Source organism: Mus caroli, unplaced genomic scaffold, assembly GCF_978045245.1.
Source record: "Mus caroli unplaced genomic scaffold, Mus_caroli_1 scaffold_5, whole genome shotgun sequence".
NCBI lineage: Eukaryota > Metazoa > Chordata > Mammalia > Rodentia > Muridae > Mus > Mus caroli.
Window position 1 is genome coordinate 117,340,691 of NW_028227260.1, and position 24,654 is coordinate 117,365,344.

The 24,654-nt window shown below is 42.0% G+C and overlaps 2 protein-coding genes across 2 annotated transcripts; one reads left to right on the plus strand and one right to left on the minus strand.

The window, feature by feature from the left end:
- The first annotated feature begins 7,572 nt into the window (after window positions 1-7,572).
- On the plus strand, window positions 7,573-12,178 carry LOC147004784 (uncharacterized). The gene is made up of 4 exons (XM_085837840.1): window positions 7,573-7,639; window positions 7,838-8,249; window positions 10,766-10,811; window positions 12,080-12,178. The coding sequence occupies exons 1-4, from the start codon at window positions 7,573-7,575 to the stop codon at window positions 12,176-12,178; spliced, it is 624 nt and encodes a 207-aa protein (XP_085693966.1).
- Window positions 12,179-17,658: 5,480 nt separating this feature from the next.
- LOC147004785 (large ribosomal subunit protein eL39-like) lies at window positions 17,659-21,700 on the minus strand. Its single transcript, XM_085838188.1, has 2 exons — window positions 21,594-21,700; window positions 17,659-17,835 (listed from the first exon to the last, which is right to left on the minus strand). The coding sequence occupies exons 1-2, from the start codon at window positions 21,698-21,700 to the stop codon at window positions 17,787-17,789; spliced, it is 156 nt and encodes a 51-aa protein (XP_085694314.1). The 3' UTR covers window positions 17,659-17,786.
- Between the last annotated feature and the right edge of the window lie 2,954 nt (window positions 21,701-24,654).

Here is a 24,654-nt window from a genome sequence, read left to right on the forward strand (position 1 = left end):
TGTTTTTTCCATATTGTAACTTTTAAAATAGTTCCTGTTAAACAGGTTACCACTTAAACTTCAAGAACACAACTTTGTTTCCGTCCTAGTCATGGTAATTCTGAAACACTCTACCAACATCGATGTGCCAGCAGTATTCCAGCTGAAGGATGCTGCCCCTCACCATCAGGATCATGGCCTCCATTTCAGAGATCACCATGAAAGAAGTCAAATAATTTTACCAGAAGAAGTATGGAATCTCTCATTGCAGAGTCATTCAAGATGAAACCAAAGGAAACTATGAGAACATCCTGGTGGCTGTGTGGGACAAATTAGAAGTCCCTGCTGCTCTGCAAGATTATGAGGGGAACATCTCCTAGCTGCTGTTTTCCTACTATCACCATAGGCTTAGTAGGAAAGTTGCTTTAGCACAGTAGTCCAATTATCTCCTTTAAATAATATAGCGTATTAATACGTTTTACATCGTACCTCAATACAATAGAGAAATTCTTGTTGTGTTAATTATGTCTATTCTAAATTATAAATCCCTATAAGCAAGTCACTTTGGTGATAATATTCCTGAGAGACTAGTTTACATGGACTAAAATAAATCAGTTTCATAAGACAACAATCCAAGAACACAGAGTGTACATCACTGTATTCACCCTATGGCACTGTGTGCCTGGGATCATCCCGAGTCATGGAAGATTCAGAGATGAAATATTCCCAGAGACCATAGTTGCCAATGAGTTCACTAGAGATGCAGAAGCTGACACTCTCCCCATATTCTGTGGGGCTGGAATTCATGAGTAGCTACCCTGTCAAACTCAGACCCCAGACCTTCTGCCATGCTTTACCCCTCACTCCTCATCCTGGAAATATGGGCTGATCATTCACAGAGATGCAAGAGTGTTATCCTTCACTTAAGGGAACAGAGAGAGACATGGGATGAGGTTTGTTCTCAGGACCTAGAGTACATAGATAACTTATAAGAAGCCAGCAGAAAGCCTCAATTTCAAAAGTGACTTTTGTGATACAAATGTACAAAGGATGTATTTCCATAGATCGTTTCTGGAGTTCTTACTAGAAAACAAGACCCAGAAACAACAAATTGAGCTGGAAAAGAAACTCTGCAGGGTGCATCAAAGCCAAAGGAGAATAAAAGGAATTCTCATATAAAGAGGAAAGAGTCCATTAAAATAACACCAGATTCCTCAGTGGACACTCTGATATCCTGAAGAACCTAGCACAATTTATTATGGGTTCTAAAAGATGGCAACTGCCAGTCTTGACTACTATACCCAGCAAAACTATACACCAAAATTGTAAGATATTGTTACAAGCAAGGTAGAATTAATGTCCACTAAACCAGCTCTACAGAGAATACTGGAGGCAAAATGTCAGACTGAGGAGAAAAATAATCACACCAATAAACTCTATACAGTGAACATGTGAAGCTATGGTTACTGAAACACAAAATTGGACTATACACACAAAAACAAAGAAGAACAATAAAACTGCTGCAATCAACACACACCTTTCAATAACTCCTTTAAATATGTATAGCCTTAACTACTCAGTCAAAAGACACAATTTGGATGAACAAATTAAGAAACAAACTCTACCTTTTGCTGTCTAAAAGAAAATCTTCTTATCTTGAAGGACAGTGAAAGATTGTGTGGGAAAATATTCCAAGCGAATGAGACCAGAAAACAAGAACATGGTCCTATCCTAATATCTGAGCAAAACATTCTTCCCTTCAAACTAAAATTGATCATAAAAAATAAGGGAGAACACCTTATTCCAAGGAAAGGACACTAAACACATACACTCACACACACATGGATGAAAGCAAACATGTAAACACTCATATGCACACACTCCCTCACACTCCACATTACACACTCTGTTAATGTCACACATGCACTAACACTAACACCCAAAACACATTAACACAACACACACTCACTCCCACAACTCTCTTTCATGCACACTCATATATATGCACACACTCACACATTCACACATACTCACACACCTAACCATTATACCACACTTAGTAGAGATACCCACCCATCCAGAAATACTCACAAACTCACATGCACAGGCAAAACACTCATGTGTAAAATGAATGCATGTAAAGTATTTTTTGTTATCAATTACCTTAGGTTTGTGTGTATGGAAAATATGTAATAAAAAAAGAATATATCCTGAGTGAGGTAATTCAGTCACAAAAGGACACACATGGCATGCACTCACTGAGAAGTGGATATTAGCCCAAAAGTTCAGAATACCCAAGATTCGATTCACAGACCACATGAAGGCCAAAAAGAAGGAAGAGCAAACTGTGGATGCTTTACTACTTCTTAGAAGGCTGAACAAAATACTCACAGGAGCAAATGTGGAGACAAAGTATGGAGCAGAGAGTGAAAGAAGGCCAACCAGAGACTGTAGCACTTGGGATCCATCCCATATATAGCTACCAAATACAGACACTTCTGTGGGTGCTGGGAAGTGCTTGCTGATGGAAGCCTGATATGGCTGCCTCCTGAGATGCTCTGCCACAGCCTGACAAATACAGAGGTGGGTGCTCTCAACCAATCATTGGACTGAGCACAGGGTTCCCTGATGGAGGAGTTGGAGAAGGGACTGAAGGAGCTGAGGGTCTTTACAGCCCCATGAAGGGAGCAACAGTGTTAACTGGCCAGATCCCCTGGATTTCCAAGGGACTGGACCACCAACCAAAGAATACACATGGAGGGACCCATGGTACTGGCCACATATGTGGCAGAGGATGGCCTGATGAGACATCAGTGGGAGGAGAGGCCCTTGGGACTTAGGGTGTAAAAAAAAAATTACACAGCGTGATGAAATGTGCCAGAAGAAGATGAATATGTGGACAACATTATATTTTTAAATTAGTATTACCTCTATTATATATGACATTTTATAGTAATATTTTAATATTAATATACTATATTTACATTATTTTTATAGCAAAATTATATATATTGATATTCATATCAATATTGATATACATTATTAGTATAATGTATAACAATATCTTTTTTTAATACTTTAGTATATATAAAAAGTAGTAAAACACAATATTTTGCTAGTGTATGTTACCGGAGAGTACTTTTGTCCCCTTTTCTCTTTTCCCCTCTTTTTATTAAAAATAGGGTTTTTTTCATACAATGTATCCTGATTGCAGTTTACCTACCCTTCCCTCCACTCCTTCCAGAACCTCCCTCTTCCCCTCCCATCCTGGTCTAATCCTGTTTTGTCTCTGAGGAAAAAACAGGTTTCTAAGAGATAACAACAAAACATAACAAATGTATACATATATTGCAATAGAACAAGCACCATCTAATGAAAAGTAAACAATCAAACCAACAGAAGGAGAACAGAAAACTCAGGGAACACACACCCAGAGTATGGTAGCTCACAATCATCTGTGACTCCAGACCCAGGGAATCCTCATCCCTCCTCTGGACTGCTCAGGAACTGCATGCAAATAGTGCACAGCGATTCATGCAGAAGAAAGCCATGGTGGGGGGGGGGTGTTCTGTAATATATATAATGAAAGTATTTTAAAAGAAAAAACTGCCAGAAAAATGAAATATTAAAAATGCAGAAACATATAAGTAAATTTCAAAGAAATGTACCAGACCTTAATAACAGAAAAGACTAAATTCTGGGTAAAGACTTCAGTGAATTAAAAATCACTTCAAAATCTGGTAGACTGAGATCAAACTGGAGAGGTAGTATTTCACTTCCTACATCATCAGTTTTTCGTTATGGTAATTGCACAAGGGATATGTATGCATGTGTTAGAGTGGTGTGCCCATGTATGCTTGTGCACTAGAAGTCAGATGTCTACGTCAGGTATCTTTGTCAACTGCACTCTGTTTTTGTTTTGTTTTGTTTGCTTCTTTGTTTTGTTTTTCAATTGAGAGTTTGTCTGTGTAACAGCTCTGGCTATCCTGGAACTCAGTCGACCATGCTGGCCTCAAACTCACAGAGATCTGACTGCTTCTGCTGTGCCCATGCTAGGATGAAAGGCATGTGCAAACAAGCTGAGCTCCCTACCGAGTTTTTTTTTTTAATGTTCTTTTTCTTATTGGGTGTTTATTTCATTTACATTTCCAATGCTATCCCAAAAGTCCCCCCACACTACCCCACCCACTCCCCCACCCACCCACTCCCACTTCTTGGCTCTGTCATTCCCCTGTACTGAGGCATATAAAGTTTGCATTACCAATGGGCCTCTCTTTCCAATGATGGTCGACGTGGCCATCTTCTGATTCATATGCAGCTAGAGACACGAGCTCCGGGGGAGGGGGGGGTTCTCGGTAGATCATATTGTTGTTCCACCTATAGGGTTGCAGATCCCTTTAGCTCCTTGGGTACTTTCTCTAGCTCCTCCATTGGGGGCCCAGTGATCCATCCAATAGCTGACTGTGAGCATCCACTTCTGTGTTTGCTAGGCCCCGGCATAGTCTCACAAGAGACAGCTCTATCTGGGTCCTTTCAGCAAAATCTGGCTAGTGTATGCAATGGTGTCAGCGTTTGGAAGCTGATTATGGGATGGATCCCCGGATATGGAAGTCTCTAGATGGTCCATCCTTTCGTCACAGCTCCAAACTTTGTCTCTGAAACTCCTTCCATGGGTGTTTTGTTCCCAATTCTAAGAAGGGGCAAAGTGTTCAAATTAACTCAAACAAGTCAATGGCATTTCTGTACACAAAGGATAAACAGGCTGTGAAGGAAATGAGGGAAACAAGACCCTTCTCAATAGTCCTACCGAGTTTTGAAACAAATGTTATCACTGAACATCTCAGGACATCCCATGACTCCCAGGATCTTTGTATCTCCACCTGACACCTGGCTCCATCAGCCCTGGGTTTGGAGATGTCTACTTCAACTGCATTGCCTGAAATTTTTACATGATGTTGAGCATTAAAGGGAAAAATGCTTGCAAGCCAAATACAGGCATATATTTAAAAAAAAACCAAAAAACTAGAAGGATACAAAACCAAGTTACAAAACCATTTGCCCTTCTATACACTAACAATAAGACATAGTGACAAGAGCGATCATGGATTCATTCCCACATACACAGGTGTCAAAGAAAATAAAATGTCATGTTGCAGAGATGGCTCAGTGGCTAAGAGCATAGACTGCTCTTGCAGAGGTATTGATTCCCAGCCACTACATGGTGGCTCACAACCATCTGTACTGGGGTCCAATGCCACCTTTTGTGTGTTTTGTGGGGGGTCAGAAGACAGCTACAGTGTACTCAAACAAAGTAAAATCTCTCAGACCACTAAAATCAAGATAGCAAATGATTCAATTTAAAAAAAAAAAAGAGGGGTACGGATCTGAACACAGAGTCTCAAAATAAGAAATAAAAAAACAATTAAAGTAAAAAAAAAATCTCTAAAGTGTTCAACACCCTTAGCAAGTAGAGAAGTTCAAATGAAAACTACTTTTAAATCCATCTTGCCCAATCCAGAATGGTTAAACTCAGGAAACCTTTGAAGCACAAATGCTGGCAATTATGTGGGAAAAGGGAACCATTGTGCACTGGAGATGTGGCTACAAGCTGATGTCATCACTCTGAAAGTCAGTGTGGAGAATCTTCAAGATCCTGAAATTACATACAGAGTGGGTTCCAGGACTTCCAGGGGCTACACAGAGAAACCTAGTCCTAAATAAAAACCAAAAAAAAAAAAAAAAAGGAACAAACAAACAAAATCTAAAAGGAGAAAAAAGAAAAGAAAACAGAAAAAAAGAAAAGAAAAGAGAAAAGAAAAGAAAAAAAAAAAGAAATGACTGTTACGGTTTAGCCAAGGAGAATATTATGTATGTTAGGAAACAATTCTATGTAGTAAGCTGTAAATTCAACACAAAAATTGATATCTTTATAATATTGACCACAACTATACATAAAAAAAAATACCCAGGTTCTGTGTACCTTGACAACACAGTAGTTTGAGGCTACACAACAAAGAACAAACAGGGTAAGAAACATGTATGTGTAAGTTTGGTTTTAAGAAAGGTCCAGGGCTGGAGAGATGACTCAGCGGGTAAGAGCACTGACTGCTCTTCCAAAGGTCATGAGTTCATATCCCAGCAACCACATGGTGGCTCAAAACCATCCTTGAGAAGATCTGATGCCCACTTCTGGTGTGTCTGAAGACAGCTACAGTGTACTTAGATATAATAAAATAAATCTTTAAAAATAAAAAAAGAAAGGTCCAGAATATTGAGGTGTCTTTGGGGTGGAGAAGAACCCCTCCACTAGCATCAAGATCCCAGAATATTCCCACCCTAGAATAACAACCAACTGGAGATAGGCTAGTTCCTAGGGGCTATTCCTAGTCTCTGAATAGACAGAGCCTGTTGTAAAATGTTTGCTGCCTAGAGACCAGTTTGACCACATGCCTGCAGAGGGGCTGCTTATCTGACAGTATCTGGATAGAGACTCGCAACTGCTCTCGACCCTTTGACCTTCCAGCAAACACATTAGGAAGGCCCATTCAAGAGAAATGCAGGGAACCTTAGTAAGGTATGGGGATGTACTCAGTCCTTCACAGTTTTAACCAGTCTGTCCAGTACTAATAAACCCCTATCCACACCCAAGCTCCTGAAAAGGCACAACATGGACACATGGCAGACTCAACTGAGCTTTCTGTGAACACTCAAAGGAAGAGACCTCGTGGATAAACTTATCCGCTTAATTTCTCTTCTCTATCAAGTAACAGGCCGCTAGGATAAACTACTAGGCCTAGAGGAAAGACACTGTGTTTTGAGAGGAGGTGGTCTCACTCTGGTTCTGGCTGTCCTGAAAATCCCTATGTAGACAAGACTGGCCTGGAACTCAGATATCCACTTCCTTCTCTCCCCTGAATGCTGGGATTAAAGTCGTGAAAAGACACCCCCCAACTAAACAAGAGGTATTCTAAAAACACTTGTGTATCGTCTCCAGAGCTTTTCTTCTTCAATACGAGTCGTTTGCACAGTTGAACGTAGGCAGTAATTTATCCAACTGCGAGGAGGGTAGCCCCGTGTGCATCCATACCAGCCTGAGTACCACGTGGTCCCTGCAATGATATCCTGCTCCTTGCAGCACCAACCTGTTCTGTTTTGCACCTGAGGCTCAACCCATAGATGCAGGAGATCAAAAGGAAGTCAGGGTAGCTCACCTATGATTGGACACTTGGTAACCTGCACTACTGCCCCCAAGGGCAACAAGAGAATCTCTTCCTGGTTGGAAAGCTAGGCTTTCGGCTTTCGGCTTGCGGCTTTCGGCTTTCGGCTTTCGGCTTTCGGCTTTCGGCTTTCGGCTTTCGGCTTTCGGCTTTCGGCTTTCGGCTTTCGGCTTTTGGCTTTCGGCTCTCGGCTTTCGGCTTTCAGCTTTCGGCTTTCAGCTTTTGGCTTTCCGCTCTGGGCTTTTAGCTTTTGGCTTTCGGCTTTCGGCTTTCGGCTTTCGGCTTTCGGCTTTCGGCTTTCCACTTTAGGCTTTCCAAACCTCAGGAGCTCCGACTCAGAATCTGCTGGGCCAAGCTGCAGGGAAGCACTCAGGACATGGAGCATCAAAACACCACCTACCTACTTCATGACGGACTTGGCAAGGACAAGGAAAAGTGGAATGGTGAGTGCCCTCTGGGAATGGTGGATTGTGCACATCCATGAGGGGAGGAATGTGTCCCGCAGAGGTGACTTGATAGTTGCAGTGCTCCGGAGCCTTTGCTGAGACTTAACAGTGCCTCAGCACCAGCCTAGGCCCTGACGCCTGTTTCATTCTTAGTTTGTTTGTTTGTCTTGTTTTGTTTTATTTCACCACATACAGGTGGGAAGACACAGGCAGTTTTACCACTGGATGGAGAGGGAAGAAATGAAGGAGAGAGTGGAGGGGGCCAGCCTGGGTCCGGATCCGCAGCAGTGGAAGGCGACATAGCAGAAGAATTCAGTGGAGAAGGTTGGCCTGCTGCTGGTGATGCAGACCTCATGGATAACACCAACCAAGAGGACCAGGGCACCAGCGGCAGTGCCCAGGAGGAGGAGAAGCTGCCAGAGGAGCCAGTTCTCAAGGATGCTGTGGTCATAGAGAAAGTGCAGCCTATTCCAGTGCTGGTATCTAGTGTGCGGCCTAAGTCAGTGTGGGTACTCCAGAGTAGCTTACACTACAATTTCCAATGGTGGCAGCTGCACGAGCTGGAGCGATTTTTCCAGCAGAATCACTTCATCCGTGCAGAAGAAAGGTAATCAGATTCTTGTTTCCTGGGAGCACAGAGCAGTCCACGGTGGCTGCCGGGTCCTTCAACTGCTACCCTCTTAGAATTGCATATTCTGTAGGTATTTGTTGGTTTGTTTATGACAGAGCGAGTGTGTTAATGTGGGTGTACAGTACAGCTTGGGTTAGGCTGTTCTCTCCTTGCACCTAGTGAGTCTCTGTGTCAAATGTAGGCCATCAGTCTGACTTCCTTCACCTTCACCTTTTCCTTTCTCTTTACCTTCCTCACCTTAATCTTCTGGCCTATTTCCTCAGCTGGCCTCTTACCCTAAATTAAAGCCACTTCCAAAGTCAAGGCTGCCAGATTCCTGCATCCTGCAGTAGTGTGGTATGGCAGTGTGCTGGGGTACGTGGGAGACTTGTGCAAATGTTTATTCTGAATAGTTTTATATCAACTTAACACAAGCTAGAGCTATCAGAGAGGATGGATTCTCACTTGAGAACAAGTTTCCATAAGAGCAGGCTCTGTGATGAGCGTCACAGCGTAAGTGATGAGGCCTCAACAGTTAAGAGCAATAGCTGCTCTTCCTGAGGAGTCAGACTTAAACCCCAGCACCCAGGTGGCAGGTTGCAATGGTCTGTAACTGCAGTTCCAGAGGATCAGTCACCATCACATATGCATGCCTGCAGGCCAAACATCAATGCCAATAAAAAGAAGGAACATATATGTTTTAAAAGACCAGGTGATAGGCAAGTCTTTAGGGTGTTTTCATGATTGTTGGTTGAAGTGAGAGAGCCCAGCCCATTCTGGGTGAGGCCACCCCAGGGCAAGTAGTCCTACATTCTATAAGAAAGGAGACTGAGCAAGTCATGGGGAGCAAGCAGCATCCCTCCATGGCCTCTGCATCACCTCCTGCCTCCAGGCTCCTGCCCTGCTTCTGTTCCTGTTCTTAGTGTTAGCAAAATACGGAACTGTGAACAAAATAAACTCTGTCCTCTCCAACTTCCTTTTGGTCAGGTTGTTTCATCGCAGCAATTGTAACTCTGGCTAAGACAATGAGGATGAAGGCATTTTCAGATAGCATTTAAATGAATCCGCAGAAAACTTCAGGCTATGTCTTCTCTATAAGCAAGGCCCTATAGAAAGTGTGAAAGATCGAGTGTTTGGAATAAGAGAAACTTCATAAATCTGTTTATCATGTGTTTGACTTTAAGTTTGTTTGTTTGTTTTACTTATGAGGGCATTACCTCTTCAGGGTGTGCCTACATATATTTTTGTGTGTGTTTGTGTATATATATATATATATATATATATATATATATATATATATGTATATAAGTATATATACATATATTTATTTATATATGAGTGTGTGGTGTGTGTGTGTGTGTATGTGTGTAGTGTGTGTGTGTGTGTGTGTATCTCACTGGCTGGCATGGAACTTATACAGCTCGAGTGGTGGCATACACATTTAAAACCAGTACTCAGGAAGCAGAAGCAGGGGGATTTCTGATTCCAAGGCCAGCCTGGTCTCCAAAGTGAGTTCCAGGACTGCCAGGTCTGCACAGAGAAACCCTGTCTCAAAAAACCAAAAAAATAGAAAGAAAGAAAGAAAGAAAGAAAGAAAGAAAGAAAGAAAGAAAGAAAGAAAGAAAGAAAAAAGAAAGAAAGAAAAAGAACTCATAGATCACTCTGCCTGCCTTTGACTCCCAAGGGCTTTCATTAAACATAAAAACCACAGAGCCTGGTGACACCTTTCCCTTAGTTACTGGGGTTTTTGCTTTTTGCCTACATTTTGTTTCACTTCCCATAAAAAAAAAATGGTTTCTCAACCAAGAATCAATACTGGGCACAATGGCATCTTCCACTAACCCTGGTGCTAGTAATGCCAAGCCCACACAGGGGTGGCTTTCCTTGTCAGTTTGGGCTACTGTCTTAGTTATATTCCTCTTGCTGTTATAAGATGCCATAACCAAGGCACCTTATTAAACAGAGATTTGGGAGAGTTCCTGAATATCACAGCAGGGAGCATGGCAGCAGGCAGGCAGGTACAGGCACTAGCTAAGATCTTGAGATACAACCACAGGCAACGATAGAATCTCATGAGTTTTGAAAGTTCAAAGCCTACCCTCTCCTCCAACAAGATCTCAAGTTCCAGTTCCTTTGAAACAGTTCTACCAACTGGGGATTTTATTCAATACAATAAGCATTCAGACATGTGAGTCTGTGGGAGAGTGATATTCTCACAGTTTCAAAGTGAAACATTATCTGAAAACATTATTTTACAAAAGCATGATGCACAATCCTGGCTGTCCTGGAACTCACTCTGTAGAACAGGCTGACCTCGAAGACACAGAGATCCACCTGCCTCTGTTTCCTAAAAGTTGTGATTAAAACCCAGTGGAATTTAATTAAGCTTCAAAAATCTTCAAGGTGAATGTGACAGATAGTGCAGGGTGGAATAAATATTTAGAGAAGTATGAATAAAACATTTCATTTCTTTCGAAATGCCCAATACTGAATATCTGCCATTTTTCCCCCAGAAGACATCTGGCGAGATGGATAGGTGTGAGTGAAGCCAGAGTTAAGGTAAGGAGAAGAAGGCAATTTGACAGGACAGACATGCTAGAACTTGATTCTTATCTTGGATACTTTTATCCTATGCACAAAGTGGTGGTGGTGTTTTAATTGTTATGTTTCAAACGGACATTTTTAAAGTCTTTTTTTATAATTTTTCATTCACGTGTATAGATTTGCCTATGTGTGCATGTAACATGTGTGCAGGTGTTCTCAGAGAGAGAAGAGGATATAAAATTCCCTGGATTCACAAGTGGTCATTCATGGGCTAGGAACCAAACTTGGGTCCCCTACAAGAGCATCACGTGCTCTTAACTCTTCTCTACAGCCTCCTTATAATGACTTTTGAGCCTTATGTTCTTTGTGAGCACAAAATTGAATAAGAAAGCTCAGCAAACTTGAAATGGCTCATTTTAACAAAAGCACAGCTTCTGAAAGGAAAACAGAACACACACACATAGATCAGATGTACATGTATCTTGTATATAAACTACAAATATGATGTACAAATATATGTATATACTCTCTATTCATTAATAGTTGTATTAATAAAATTGATATTCAAGCTCACATATATACATATATATGAAATTCTTTGGAACATTGATATCTTCAGGATATCAATAATGACACATCCCACTGGGGTTATGAAATATAAATTATTTAAATAAGAATCATATTACTGTAGATAACCCTGATCCTAAACTTTTAAAATAGTGAAAACTAAGCATAAATTCGAATCTTATAGGAGCAATTTCAGTACACAACAAATGGTTAGTTCTCAGTAGAGCCAGGCACTCAGAAAACTGATGTAAACTTGGTTAAACAGACACTGTGGGCATGGGGAAAGCATAGAGTCCAGTCCTCCTGCTGTTAGGAGGGGCCTACTGAAGCCATGCAGATAAGGACACCCGTCATGTTAACTCTCAGGACCATGCTGCTGGATCTGCCCGAAAGTGCTGATAAGAATCTGCAGAGGGCTCTACAGTAGAGACAGAAACCAGGTGTGCAATGTTTGGTCCACAGTCCGGGAACTATGTTGCACTGCAGGGGCCACACTTGTGGGGCTTCCCCATTGTAGGCAAGCCCTGCACTCTGTACCAGGTCTTCAGCCCCTCACAAAATTGCAGAGTGATACACCAGGGTCTTCTGAGCAAGATAATATTAATATAAATTCTATTGATAAAAAGTATAGAGGGAAACTAATATCACATGATGTGGTTTCTGATTTATAATTGTGAAAATAATACAGAGCAAATCCCTCTTCCTTCTCATGGTAGAGATGGTTTAAGAAGAGGAGAGAGCACTTCAGAAGAGGACAAAATCAGTCAGGGATGAATCATGATGCCCCTCTGTGGTCCCACTCTACCTTTTTCTGAAGAATGCACAGGAAACCTGTTGTACCAATCTTGACCACGAGCCACGTGCAGACACCTGCAGTCTTCCACCAACATGTTATTGCATCTTTATTCCCTGAGGACTTGTATGTGAAATAAATAGATTCTCAGTTTCTTGCCTCATGTGTCTTTTTGATTAGTATGGTAGGTGTGGCCCTAATCAAGGAAATGCCATTAATAGAGCATCAAAGTCTCTTTCTGGAAGTTGATGATACCGAGTATTCAACAGTAGCTGTTTAATATCACAGAAGGTTGTCACATGTCACAGTGAGTGTGCATTGACCCATACATTGTTTTTGTCCTCCTAATACAATTTTCTTCCCGGATGAGCTGGCACTTTTAAAGGAATAGGTCTAAATTATACAGGTCTCAAGATTTCAGAAACACTCTAATTCTTAAAATAGGTTCCACACTTGTAATTTCATAAACAGTAACTGATGAAAACTAAACACCACATAAAATTCCAAGAAACACCTAATGACCTGTTCTATCCTGTCCACCCTCTGGCTCTAAGTATCAAACATTCAACTGTCATTTCTTAGGTTCACCAGTGGTGCAAGGCACACTGAATAGTAGCTAGACTTCTTTCTACCCTCTGTCATAGGGCTCCGGTGATTGAATTCGCCCTGCAGGGGATGTGCCCACCTGCGCAGAGCAGAAGGACTCACAAGCTGCTCCATCACACACATGCCCATGCCACACACACACACCACTCTGCTCAGACCCCTCCCTTCCTCACCTTGCATCCTGGGCTTGCCTTGAGTCCAAATATATCAAGGACCTCAGCACAAGACCCTCTACCCTGAACCCAATACAGGATAAAATGGGCGGTATGGCTCGCCATCCTAGCAAAGGAAAGGACTTCCTCAACTGGGTCCTGGTGGTGTGGGCAGTAAAATTATCAGTTGACCAATGAGAACTCAGAAACAAAAAGCTCTAGCAAAGAGAAGATCATCATTGTGATACAGAGATTGCATACACGATGGCAGAAAACCCTTTACCAAGTTTAATTCTGTCAAAGAGTTGGTGGCTAGAATATAAAAAGAACCTTAAAACTAAATGGCAGGAAAACATGCACCCAGTTAAACATTTCAGCTTGAATTAAACAGGGAGTACACACAAGGACCCTGTGTATATGAATTAATGCCCGGTGACTACTTATAAAAGACCTGAACAGAAAATGGCTGGACAAAATGCTACTGAGAATAGGAGAAAGCCTCGGGAATTTCCATGCAAATGGTAAAAGTGACCATTGACTTTAGATGGGGGGATGGAGAGTCACTTTGCTTCCATGTTCACATCATGAGGAGCTTATGCTGGCTCCAGTAATGGTCTTCCATCAGTATACACAGAGGCAGCAAAAAGAAGACTCAGTAGGTTTTAGAAACATAAAATAGGAAGAGAGAAGTAGAGAGGAAAAGGGCAGGGGTAATTTTAGGAAAGAGAATGTGAGGGTGAATTGGAGCTGCTGCATTTTAAGCAAGGAAGCAATGCTCAGACAGTAAACATAGACAAAAGGTAAATCAATTCGGACACTCACAAAATAACAGGATAGTAGATGAATGAGAATTGGTAAGCAGAAACGAATGCCCTATATATTTTTTTTGACAGATAAACTCATGTCTCAGGAAATCACCTTATTGAGACATAACCTTATTGAAGAAAAACTTCTAAACACACTCACTACCTAAAGACGGTTTTGAAAAGCTGAGCAGCCTGCCCCTCTCTGTCAAGTGCTCACATTACAGGCACTGAGGCATTGAGACTCCATGCTTGCTCCTTCAGTGCTCCAGGTAAACCATGGGTGGCTTTATACTTGTTAGTTAAGGACTCTACAAACTGAGCTACATCTCCAGCACATAAACAATGTCTTCACTATTTTGGCCAGACTGGAGAGATAAATTCTCCAGTGCTTGACACTGACATGAGCAATGCCAGGATTTACAGCAAAGAGGGATGAAAAACTAGGAAAGAAAAACATGGAGGTTTTGTTTAGAGGTATTATCAGAGCTGTGAGTTGAGTCTTATCCAAGGAGAACTGCAGCACCAGGAGTCCAGGATATTCCCACCCCAAACAAGGGACAGTGTGGAAACATGATAGTGCTGCAGGGCCTTCTATTTGAGAGGATGAGGTGAAGAACTCTGGAAGGTGGGGCCTGGAAGGGAAGCAACTTTTGCAATATAATACACTATTATTACAACAACTACTACTAAATATATACATATATATATTCATACACACATACATACATATGCATACATATGTACACACACAAAACCTCACACACACACATATTTGAACACAACGTGGGAAAATGTGGCTGCCTTAGGATGAATCTGACTACATCCCAATATAGGATTTGTTTGAATGACAGTTCCAGGATGTGTGTGTGTGTGTGTGTGTGTGTGTGTGTGTGTCCAAGACAAATGTGAGGAAGTTCAGCACAGGTATGACAATTCTAACAGCTTTTACAAGCACTCATCTAAGCCTGAGAGTAATTCTAACTCCTCTCCAGTATCCTTGGCGAAGGTGAGTCCTCTGCTCTGTCTGCTGAGCCAGCAGAGCCTACAATTATGTCCAGGCTCCCATAAAGGCCGACCTGGAAGCACGATACACTACGTGAACTCCACTTTCTGTGAAAGCCCTAATGAAGAACTTCCCAGATAGAATCATTCGTTTATATCCGGTCTCTGCCGGGGACCGGGGACGAAATGTGGAGAAATAGACCAAGCGGTATTGTCCACACATTTCCGCAAGGCCTCTGGAGCTACTGGGGGATCTTTTCTTACTCCCTGCAAATGGGTTCCCTATGTGGTCTGCCATTTCTTCCCTTGGAAGATAATTAAGCAAGGCAGGAGGACTCAGCTAAGATGCAAAGTGGAAGCCCCTCCTATACCTGAATTGCGAAGAGGAGCCTTCATTTCCTTCTAGTAATTCTTGCTCCGGTAACCTTCCCACTGTCCTCAGTTTTGCAGCATGGAGTTCAGCCCCAGCAACAGGAGGACAACCAGAAGGCAGGACACACTACCATAATTGGATATATGCTAAATTAGAGGATGGGGCCTGGAGGTGTGGAAGCAGACCATTGGTGGGTTAGAAGCTCTACTCCCGGAATTGTTGGGGGCTGTACCAGTGAATAGCGACTTCCAAGGCTTTACAGACATGGAGCATCAAAGCATCAATTACCTGCTTGATTTGGGACCTGAGGAGGATGAGGAAAATGCGAAAGGTCACTGAGTGATGGGAAGGGTGGGTTGAGGATATCCACGAGGGGAGGAGCGTCCCATATAGGACTGAACTGGAGCTGGGCGCCACAGGCTTTGCCCTGACTCCATGACACCTCCGAACCAGCCTAGGCCATGAAGCCTGGTGCTCACCCCGATGTGCTCTGGGGAGAGGAGTTGGGTGCTGGGATGAGCTTGGTATGTTTTCAGGGAGGGCACAAACCTCGAGGAAGTAGAGATGCAGAAATGACCTTTGAAGCTGCATCTCAGCTGATTTCTCTGACCATAGTGTATTTTCTTCCTACCGAGGGGATGGCGGTCAATTGTAGAAGCCAAGTTGTGGGGAGCAAGAAAATATCTCCCAGTAACTCTGGAGCCCTTGAGGAAAATATCTGTAGAACTACCTCTTGGTCTAGTGCTCCACATTGATTCCCTGAGAGGTGGCAGAGAAAAGAAATTACATCAATGTGATTATCTAGGAGGCCTCTTCCTTTGGGCTGTCACAGAAAGTGAACTTAGATCCTGTGGTGGTTTGAATGAGAATGACTGCCTATAGACACATATATTTGAATTCTAGGTCTCCAGTTGGTGGAAGTACTTGGGAAGGATTGGGGAGTATAGCCTTGTTAGAGGAGGTGTGGCCTTGTGGGAAGAGGCAAATTGTTGGTGGTGGGCTTTCAGGTTTCAAAGGCCCACACCATTCCAAATTAATACCCCTCCCCCCCTTGAGAGCATGTTGGTGAAAAAGAGACAAGCTCCCAGCTACTCCTCTAGGGCCATGCCTGCCTACCTGCTGCCATGCTTCCTGCCATCATGATTGTGCATTCACACTCTGAAACTCTAAGCAGGCCACCAGTTAAATAGGAGGGTAGCTAAGACAGAGCCTGTTGTGCTTCCATGCTCTCCCTTTACAGAAGCTTGGGTAGACTTACTGGTCCTGGTGGATCAGAAGAAAGATCTGAGGGCTCAACTTCCCCAGGGCTCTTGGGGCAGGGGTTGGGGGTAGGTTAGTAGTACTGTCAAGTTTTGGTAAGTACTGATAAAAACTATGAGAATTGTCATACCTGTGCTGAGCTTCGTCTCATTTGTCTCGAAGATACACACACACACACAGACACACACAGACACACACACACACACACACACTTCTAATGTCTTCTTTGAGAAAGCAGGCTTTTATACCTTGGTCTCTATTCCAGAACTGTCCTTCAAGCAGACCCTGTGTTGGTATGTGGTCAGACTCATCCCAATGCAGCCACATTTTGCCAACATGTACTGGTCACTCTTAAAATAGAAGGCCCTGCACCACTATCATGTTTCCACACTGTCCCTTGTTTAGGGTGGGAATATCCTGGAGCACTGGAGTTCTCCTTGAGTAAGACTTACCTCACAGCTCTGATAACTACCTCACAAGGAAGCCTACATGTTTCTCTTCCTAGTTTTTCTTCCCTCTTTGCTCTAAATCCCATCATTGCTGTGTCAAGCACAGGAGAATTGTTTTTACTAGACCTAGTCTAGTCAAAACAGTAAAGACATACATTTCAGGGCTAGGGTTGTAGCTCAATTGCATTGTCCTTACCTAGCATACTTAAAGTCACATGATCTCTGAACTGCATTGTAATGCTATCCTGTGAGGAGGTAGATGCCACAGTCACTCTAGTGTACAGAGTGAGTTTGTGTTCAGAGAGGGACATATGACCGCATCTACAAATAGAAAATGACACTCTTTCTAAAAATAGACAACCATTTTTCCCATTTATGATTCTGCCATCTACAGTTATGAAGTGTGCATGGAGCCTGCTTTAATTTTTAAAATTTGCTGACAAGTATTTTCACTTATTCTGTAATCTATCTGGAGAATATTCCCTGTCTGTTTGTAAACACTATGTATATTGGTGCTTGTGGTTAGAACATCCACTTTATCTATTGTGATTTATTATAGTGAGTTTTCCTTTCCTTAGGACACTCTATTTTTATTATACATTATTAAAATAATATACTGCTATCTATATTGCTTTAGAACTGACTATCTCTCACTTCATATTGTTATTCTATGTCCCTTCTTTAAGAAATATCTTTTTGTCTTACATTTATTTGTATTTTTATATTTTATATTTTATATTTTTAATTAGGTGTTTTCTTCATTTACATTTCAAATGGTATCCCAAAAGTCCCTCAGTCCCTCGCCCCCACTCCCCTATCCAACCACTCCCACTTTTTTTTAAAAGGTTCTATATTTTATTACTAGACAAACATCCTAATTTAAGACACGAAAAGTCTCCAGGTTTAAATGCTGAAATCCATCTGGTAGGAATGATTGATGACAATTCAGTATAAATCCTCAGTCTTGCCATTGTGTGAATCCTTACAGACCCAGCTTCGTTCTCCTCCAGTGTCTTCTCTTAGAGTTGTACCTGATTTTTTTTTTTTTTTTTTTTTTTTTTGCCAAAGAACCGCTGACATTTATTTGTCTTGTTTTTCTATGCATCAATACATGATTAGGCTAAATAAACCTAACATATTAACTAGGAAATATGTTGCTGCTCTATGAAATGTCTATGCTTTGAGTAAGATTTGGGGGCTTGGCTCATCTCAGGAGTGCCGTGGTGGGCCTTTAAGACCTGCTCTTTCTATAGACTCCTTCCTGTTTCCAAGACAAGGAATTGTCACAGAGCTGGAGCTCAGTGGATACCAAATAGGCAATCTCTTGAGGATATGTAGGAAGGGTATGCTGAGTTTTGTCTGACTTCACAGTAGCACAGTGTGACTAATCCAACCTTAGTTTAGATTTAATAGCATTTAACATAGAGCTTCAAAATGCAGCTCCTATAATCCCAAGTATAATGGTTCTTCACTGACTTCTACACTGCATTCTTATACTTGATTGTAGAGCTCCTTGGGAAACAGGGATTAGAAGAGCTTTCACATCTGTTTAATTGAAACATACTGCTTAGATGACTATGTTGTGTGACTATTCACATAGGATGTTAAAAGACAAACAAGCAAACAAAAACATGGTATTTCCCCACAACTTAGGTTAACTTGATTATTTTCACCAGACTTCCATATATACTTTGTAGGCATAAATTTTTCTCACCCTACCTTAATAAGCATTCAACCTCCCCCTCTAACCAACCACACATCAGAGGTAGTGGAAAAGAAAAGTTATTAGGACATGAGGGGAAGTAGACCTGTTTAGAAATATTTCTAATGAGTCCAGTCTTCATTGTCAGGATATGAGCAGTTCAGTTCAGTAGCAAACACCAAATATGAATCAGCAGCTGCAGTCCAGTCCTCTTGGCAGATACCAGTCATGAACTAGCAAGGGCAGTTCAATCTAAAAGGAACGACAAGGCTTGCAGTAACCACTTGAGACATTCTTTGGCGTCACTCCAAGTGGAGCTCAGCAATGAAATGTAAGGCAAACCAATACATGTGTGTTGTTAGCGAAAATAGTGACGTAGACCCAAGCAAACTAATGCTCAAATTCCCACTGTCTGTGGCATCATATTTATACTCCTTGTGAACATCATGTGTCCGTTCACATGTCTGCTATAGCAAAACACCCTTTCACCTGTGTCTGCTTCAGGACAGCATTCTTCCATGTGTCTGCTTTAGCAAACAATTCTTTCAGCTATGTGCCCCAGCAAGACATCATTTGACATAACTGACTTTCCACTTCAACATTTCTTTTCCAAACAAGGCCTGAACAATCAGATTTCACAAGCCCAACTTAATGTTTATCTGAGAAAAGGATTTTTGATGTTTGGTTCTTTTGTGTTTCTAAGCCTTTATTTTTGGATTGATTAGTACATGGAAAATTTGAACACTCAAGTCTCAATGACAGATGATTTAAAAAAAAAATCAAATGATTCTAATTCCATGTGCATTTTCTTCATAACTTTTTGTAATGGTATCAATTTTATCTCTCCTTCCCACCTGTTCTCCTTTTGGAGCATGAAATCAACATTTGCTGAAGCAGAGTTCCCATGAACAATTACACTTAATGCATGTTTTCTCTTCTTCTGTCTCATAGTTATTGAAGTTATGGATTCAGACAGAATCTCTTTGCAAATGTGGACAGCAGGCTTCACTCTGTCTTTTCATGCTGTCACATTCCTTTGTTGATATCTCTGTCTTAAGATGCATTTGCCCCATGCATCACCAGTTGCCTTTGTTTTCACGCAGCAGGAAGACTGGGCTAATCCATGTGTCACAGTGAAGCTTCAGGCCTCTCTAGTTGACAGGTAGCAAGCTTGACAGCAATCTATTGAAAACGCATTTTAAGACGATCATTTTTCCAGTCTAATTTGCTCTTAATAAAATGACGTTGAAGACAAGGGGTCTACTCTGTGCGGTTTGCTGAGTTCAGATAATTGCGTTTTGAGAGAGACACACTGACAGTTTTCACAAATACAAAACGATGAAACTCCCTCAGGAATAAAATGAGATATCTTCACGATAAATGGCTCCTTTAGCCTAAGTGACCCCAAGGCACTTTGGAAGCTGTGGACATTCAGATGTCTCCCAGGAGGTAGAGAAGCAGTCAGAGGTCATATAAGTTGACCAGTCCCCACATGCTACAATTGCCAACACCACAAATGTATGTTCACATTGTCTCATGTGTGATCATGAGACAATGTATACACATGAAACTAGCAGTATTACCTTGTTCTTAAACATGGCCCCTTTTCTTCAATTCATCTGCTCCACACTTGTTACAATTCTATGTCTTCCTCTCCTCGGGAAGAAACACAATGCAGATTAATGCTCACTGTTCCTTTAGAATCAGCTAGCCTGGCAATGCAGCTGTCACATGGATTTGTTGCTGTTGTTGGTTTCTCTGTTTGATTGTGACCATGTCCTATGCAGTCCAGGCTAACCCCTGCAGACTCTGTAGCTGAGAGACTGACAATGTTCTTCTGGTCCTTTTGCCCCCAGCTCCTGTGTGCTCAATTACAGGAGGATGCACAATCATACCTGGCTCCAAATTTGAAATAACAATTTTTTGAAGATTTTCATTTCCACAATATTTTTATGAGTTTTTCCTTGCCCCCAAATTTACAAATAGGTGATATGTCATTATAATATCACTAGAAATTTTTAAGTCATCAAAGTTTCTTAAACTATCACATGGTCATCACTGACTGCTAACCTAACAAAAAGTTATATTAAACTAATAACCATAACAACAAAACAGCTGCCTAGTCTATAGTTTAAAAATAAAGGTGAGAAGGTCTATTTTCACGAATTTTATTAACTGTTGTAATAATTGAAATCACTGTCCATGCTGATTATATCAATAATATAACTAAATTTCAAATGATAGAAGAATGATAATTGCATCTTAAAGGAAGAGAAGACAGTTGATTGTATTTCTGTGTTTCACTAGGATGCTGGAGTCTGAGGTAATTCCCATTTGTACAGTCACTGGTCAGAGGAAGTTATCACATTTGTATCCTAGGTAAAGTGAAGGCTGTGACAAGGAGAGTTTCTGTGCAGGGCACAGTGTCTGGGCCCTGGGATCTGCTTCACTTTGAAGTGTCCCCACGGTCCTCTGGTCTGAGCACTTCCACATTGCTGTTCATCACCAAGGAAGTCAGGACTGGAACTCAAGCAGGTCAGGAAGCAGGAGCTGATGCAGAGGCCATGGAGGGATGTTTTTTACTGGCTTGCTTCCCCTGGCTTGCTCAGCCTGCTCTCTTATAGAACCAAGACTTCCAGCCCAGAGATGGTCCCACCCTCAAGGGGCCTTTCCCCCTTGATCACTAATTGAGAAAATGCCTTACAGTTGCATCTCATGGAGGCATTTCCTCAAGTGAAGCTCCTTTCTCTGTGATAACTCCAGCTGTGTCAAGTTGACACAAAACCTGCCAGTACACAGGTCATGTTTGCAAACTTGAGTATAGCTGCACCAGGGTCCTGTAGAGCTCTCATGTTCCAGACTCCACTTCATCCTTCCAGCCCAGTATGCAACAGCATCTGAACACCCATACTCATCCTGTCGACAGACCCTGACTGCAGAAAGTTCTGAACCTCTTCGGTGGGGGAATCAGGTCCCGCGTTTCTTCAGCACCACTTATTGCGTCCAACTCTACCAGCAAGGAAAACACAACCACCAGTTCTTCTTAAAGCAGTTTACTCAGGCAGCTTCTCTCTTCAAATCCCGTACCTGATTTTGTTAGCAGTTTTTATCCAGATCCACTGAGGAATAGGGCAATTTAGCTTTTGTTTCTTGGCCAGGAATCGCTTGATTCGGAAAGTCTTGTGAGAAGACATGGCAAGAAGCCGAATCAAGAGTACCAATCACTATGGTGAAGGAATGGAGAAGAGAGCCACTCCCACTTCTTGGCCCTGGCATTCCCCATACTGAAGCATATAAAGTTTGCAAGACCAAGGGGCCTCTCTTCACAGTGATAGACGACCAGGCCATCTTCTAATACATATGCAGCTAGAGACACGAGTTCCGGGGGTACTGGTTAGTTCATATTGTAGTTCCACCTATAGGGTTGCAGACCCCTTTAGCTCCTTGGGTACTTTCTCTAGATCCTCCATTGGGGGCCCTGTGTTCCATCCAATAGCTGACTGTGAGCATCCACTTCTGTGTTTGCCAGGCCCCGGCATAGCCTCACAAGAAAAAGCTATATCAGGGTTATTTCAGAAAAACTTGCTTGTGTATGCAATGGTGTCAGCATTTGGAGGCCAACTATGGGATGAATCCCCGGGTATGGCAGTCTCTAGATGGTCCATCCTTTTGTCTCAGCTCCAAACCTTGTCTCTATAACTCCTTCCATGGATGTTTTGCTCCCAATTCTAAGAAGGGGCAAAGTATCTACACTTTGGTCTTCGTTCTTCTTGAGTTTCATGTGTTTTGCCAATTGTATCGTGTATCTTGGGTATTTTAAGTTTCTGGGCTAATATCCACTTGTCAGTGAGTACATATCATCTGAGTACTTTAGTGATTGCGGTGCCTCAATAAGGATGATGCCCTCCAGGTCCAAAGCAAAAACTCTTCTGAATGATAAAAGAACCTCTAGTGGAATAACCATGTGTGACCTACAGCTGTACTACAGAGCAATTGTGATAAAAACTGCATGGTAATGGTATAGCGACAGACAAGTAGACCAAAGGAATAAGATTGAAGACCCAGAAACGAACCCACACACCTATGGCCACTTGATCTTTGACAAGGGAGCTAAAACCATCAAGTGGAAAAAAGAGAGAATTTTCAACAAATGGTGCTGGCACACCTGGCGGTTATCATTTAGAAGAATGCTAATTGATCCATTCCTATCTCCTGGTGCTAAGGTCAAATCTAAGTGGATCAAGGAACTCCACATAAAACCAGAGACAGTGAAACTTATAGAGGAGAAAGTGGGAAAAAGCCTCGAAGATATGGGCACAGGGGAAAAATTCCTGAATAGAACAGCAATGGCCTGAGCAGTAAAATCGAGAATCCAAAAATGGGACCTCATGAAATCACAAAGCTTCTGCAAGGCAAAAGACACCATCAATAAGACAAAAAGGCCACCAACAGATTGGGAAAAGATCTTTACCAATCCTAAACCAGATAGGGGACTAATATTCAATATATATATAAAGAAGTCAAGAAGGTGGACTCCAGAAAATCAAATAACCCCTTTAAAAATGGGGCTCAGAGCTAAACAAAGACTTCTCACCTGAGGAATACAGAACGGCTGATAAGCACCTGAAAAATTGTTCAGCATCCTTAATCATCAGGGAAATGCAAATCAAAACACCCTGAGTTTCCACCTCACACCAGTCAGAATGGCTAAGATCAAAAATTCAGGTGACAGCAGATGCTGGCGAGGATGTGGAGGAAGAGGAACACTCCTCCATTGTTGGTGGGATTGCAAGCTTGTACAACCACTCTGGAAATCAGTCTGGCGGTTCCTCAGAAAAGTGGACATAGAACTACCGGAGTATCCCGCAGTACCTCTCCTGGGCATATATCCAGAAGTTATTCCAACTGGTAAGAAGGACACATGCCCCACTATGTTCAGAGCAGCCTTATTTATAATAGCCAAAAGCTGGAAAGGACACAGATGTCCCTCAACAGAGGAATGGATACAGAAAATGTGGTACATTTACACAATGGAGTACTACTCAGCTATTAAAAAGAATGAATTTATGAAATTCCTAAAAAATATTTTTAAGACAGTGTTGTGTAGGCATCTCCAGAATCTTAATCTGTTCCCCCTGCTTCCTCCTCCTGGTTTCTGGGATAATGGCAATTGCTACCATCCCCTGTCCTTTTTGAATACTTGTTCGGGTCACATCTGGAAACATCCACCCACGGGGCTTTAAAGGTTCCTTTCACTGCCTTAAATATGCTGTTCACAGTACTTCCTGACCCCATGTTCACGAGGGTGCTATGCCTTATATTTACGTGCCTTTGCATAAGGCGCTTTCTCTTTGCTGCTGTTGTCGAGCAATCCTTTTCTGTATCAGGAGCAGGAGAGTCTTGGTGTAAATATCAAGTTTTGGATACTTTAATGAGGTTAGGCCTTTTCCTTGGCTACTGGTGGAGGGTTTGCAGTATTTACACATTTTGCCATTATTTCTACAAGTGGTCATTTTCCCCTTCCTCCAGATGTTCTCATCTCTTGGGCATTATACTCAGGTGTTCTCGCAATTTTTCTTTTTAAATTCATATTTTACTTATATTATGGGATGCATGCCATGGCACATACCCACAAACCATAGGACAACCTGTGGGAATCAGTTCTGTCTTACTGTGAGGAACCTGGGAAACAAATTCAGGACACCAAGCTTGGATGCAAGCATCTTTACCCATGGATGCATCCTGTTAACCCCTACATTTTTCTTTTCCTAAGGTACTTTTGCCCACTCTCCCTACCCATCCAATCCCACATTTCCTAATACTTTTAATATTTTCATCTTCATTCCTCAGACTGAGTACTCTCAACTGCCCATCTTCCAGACTACCCTCTTCTCTTATTTCCATTCCTCAGACTGAGTACTCTCAACTGCCCATCTTCAAGACTATGCAGTTCTCTTATTTTCATTCCTCAGACTGAGTACTCTCAACTGCCCATCTTCCAGACTACCCTCTTCTCTTATTTCCATTCCTCAGACTGAGTACTCTCAACTGAAACATCTTCAAGACTATGCAGTTCTCTTATTTCCATTCCTCAGACTGAGTACTCTCAACTGCCCATCTTCAAGTCTACCCTCTTCTCTTATTTCCA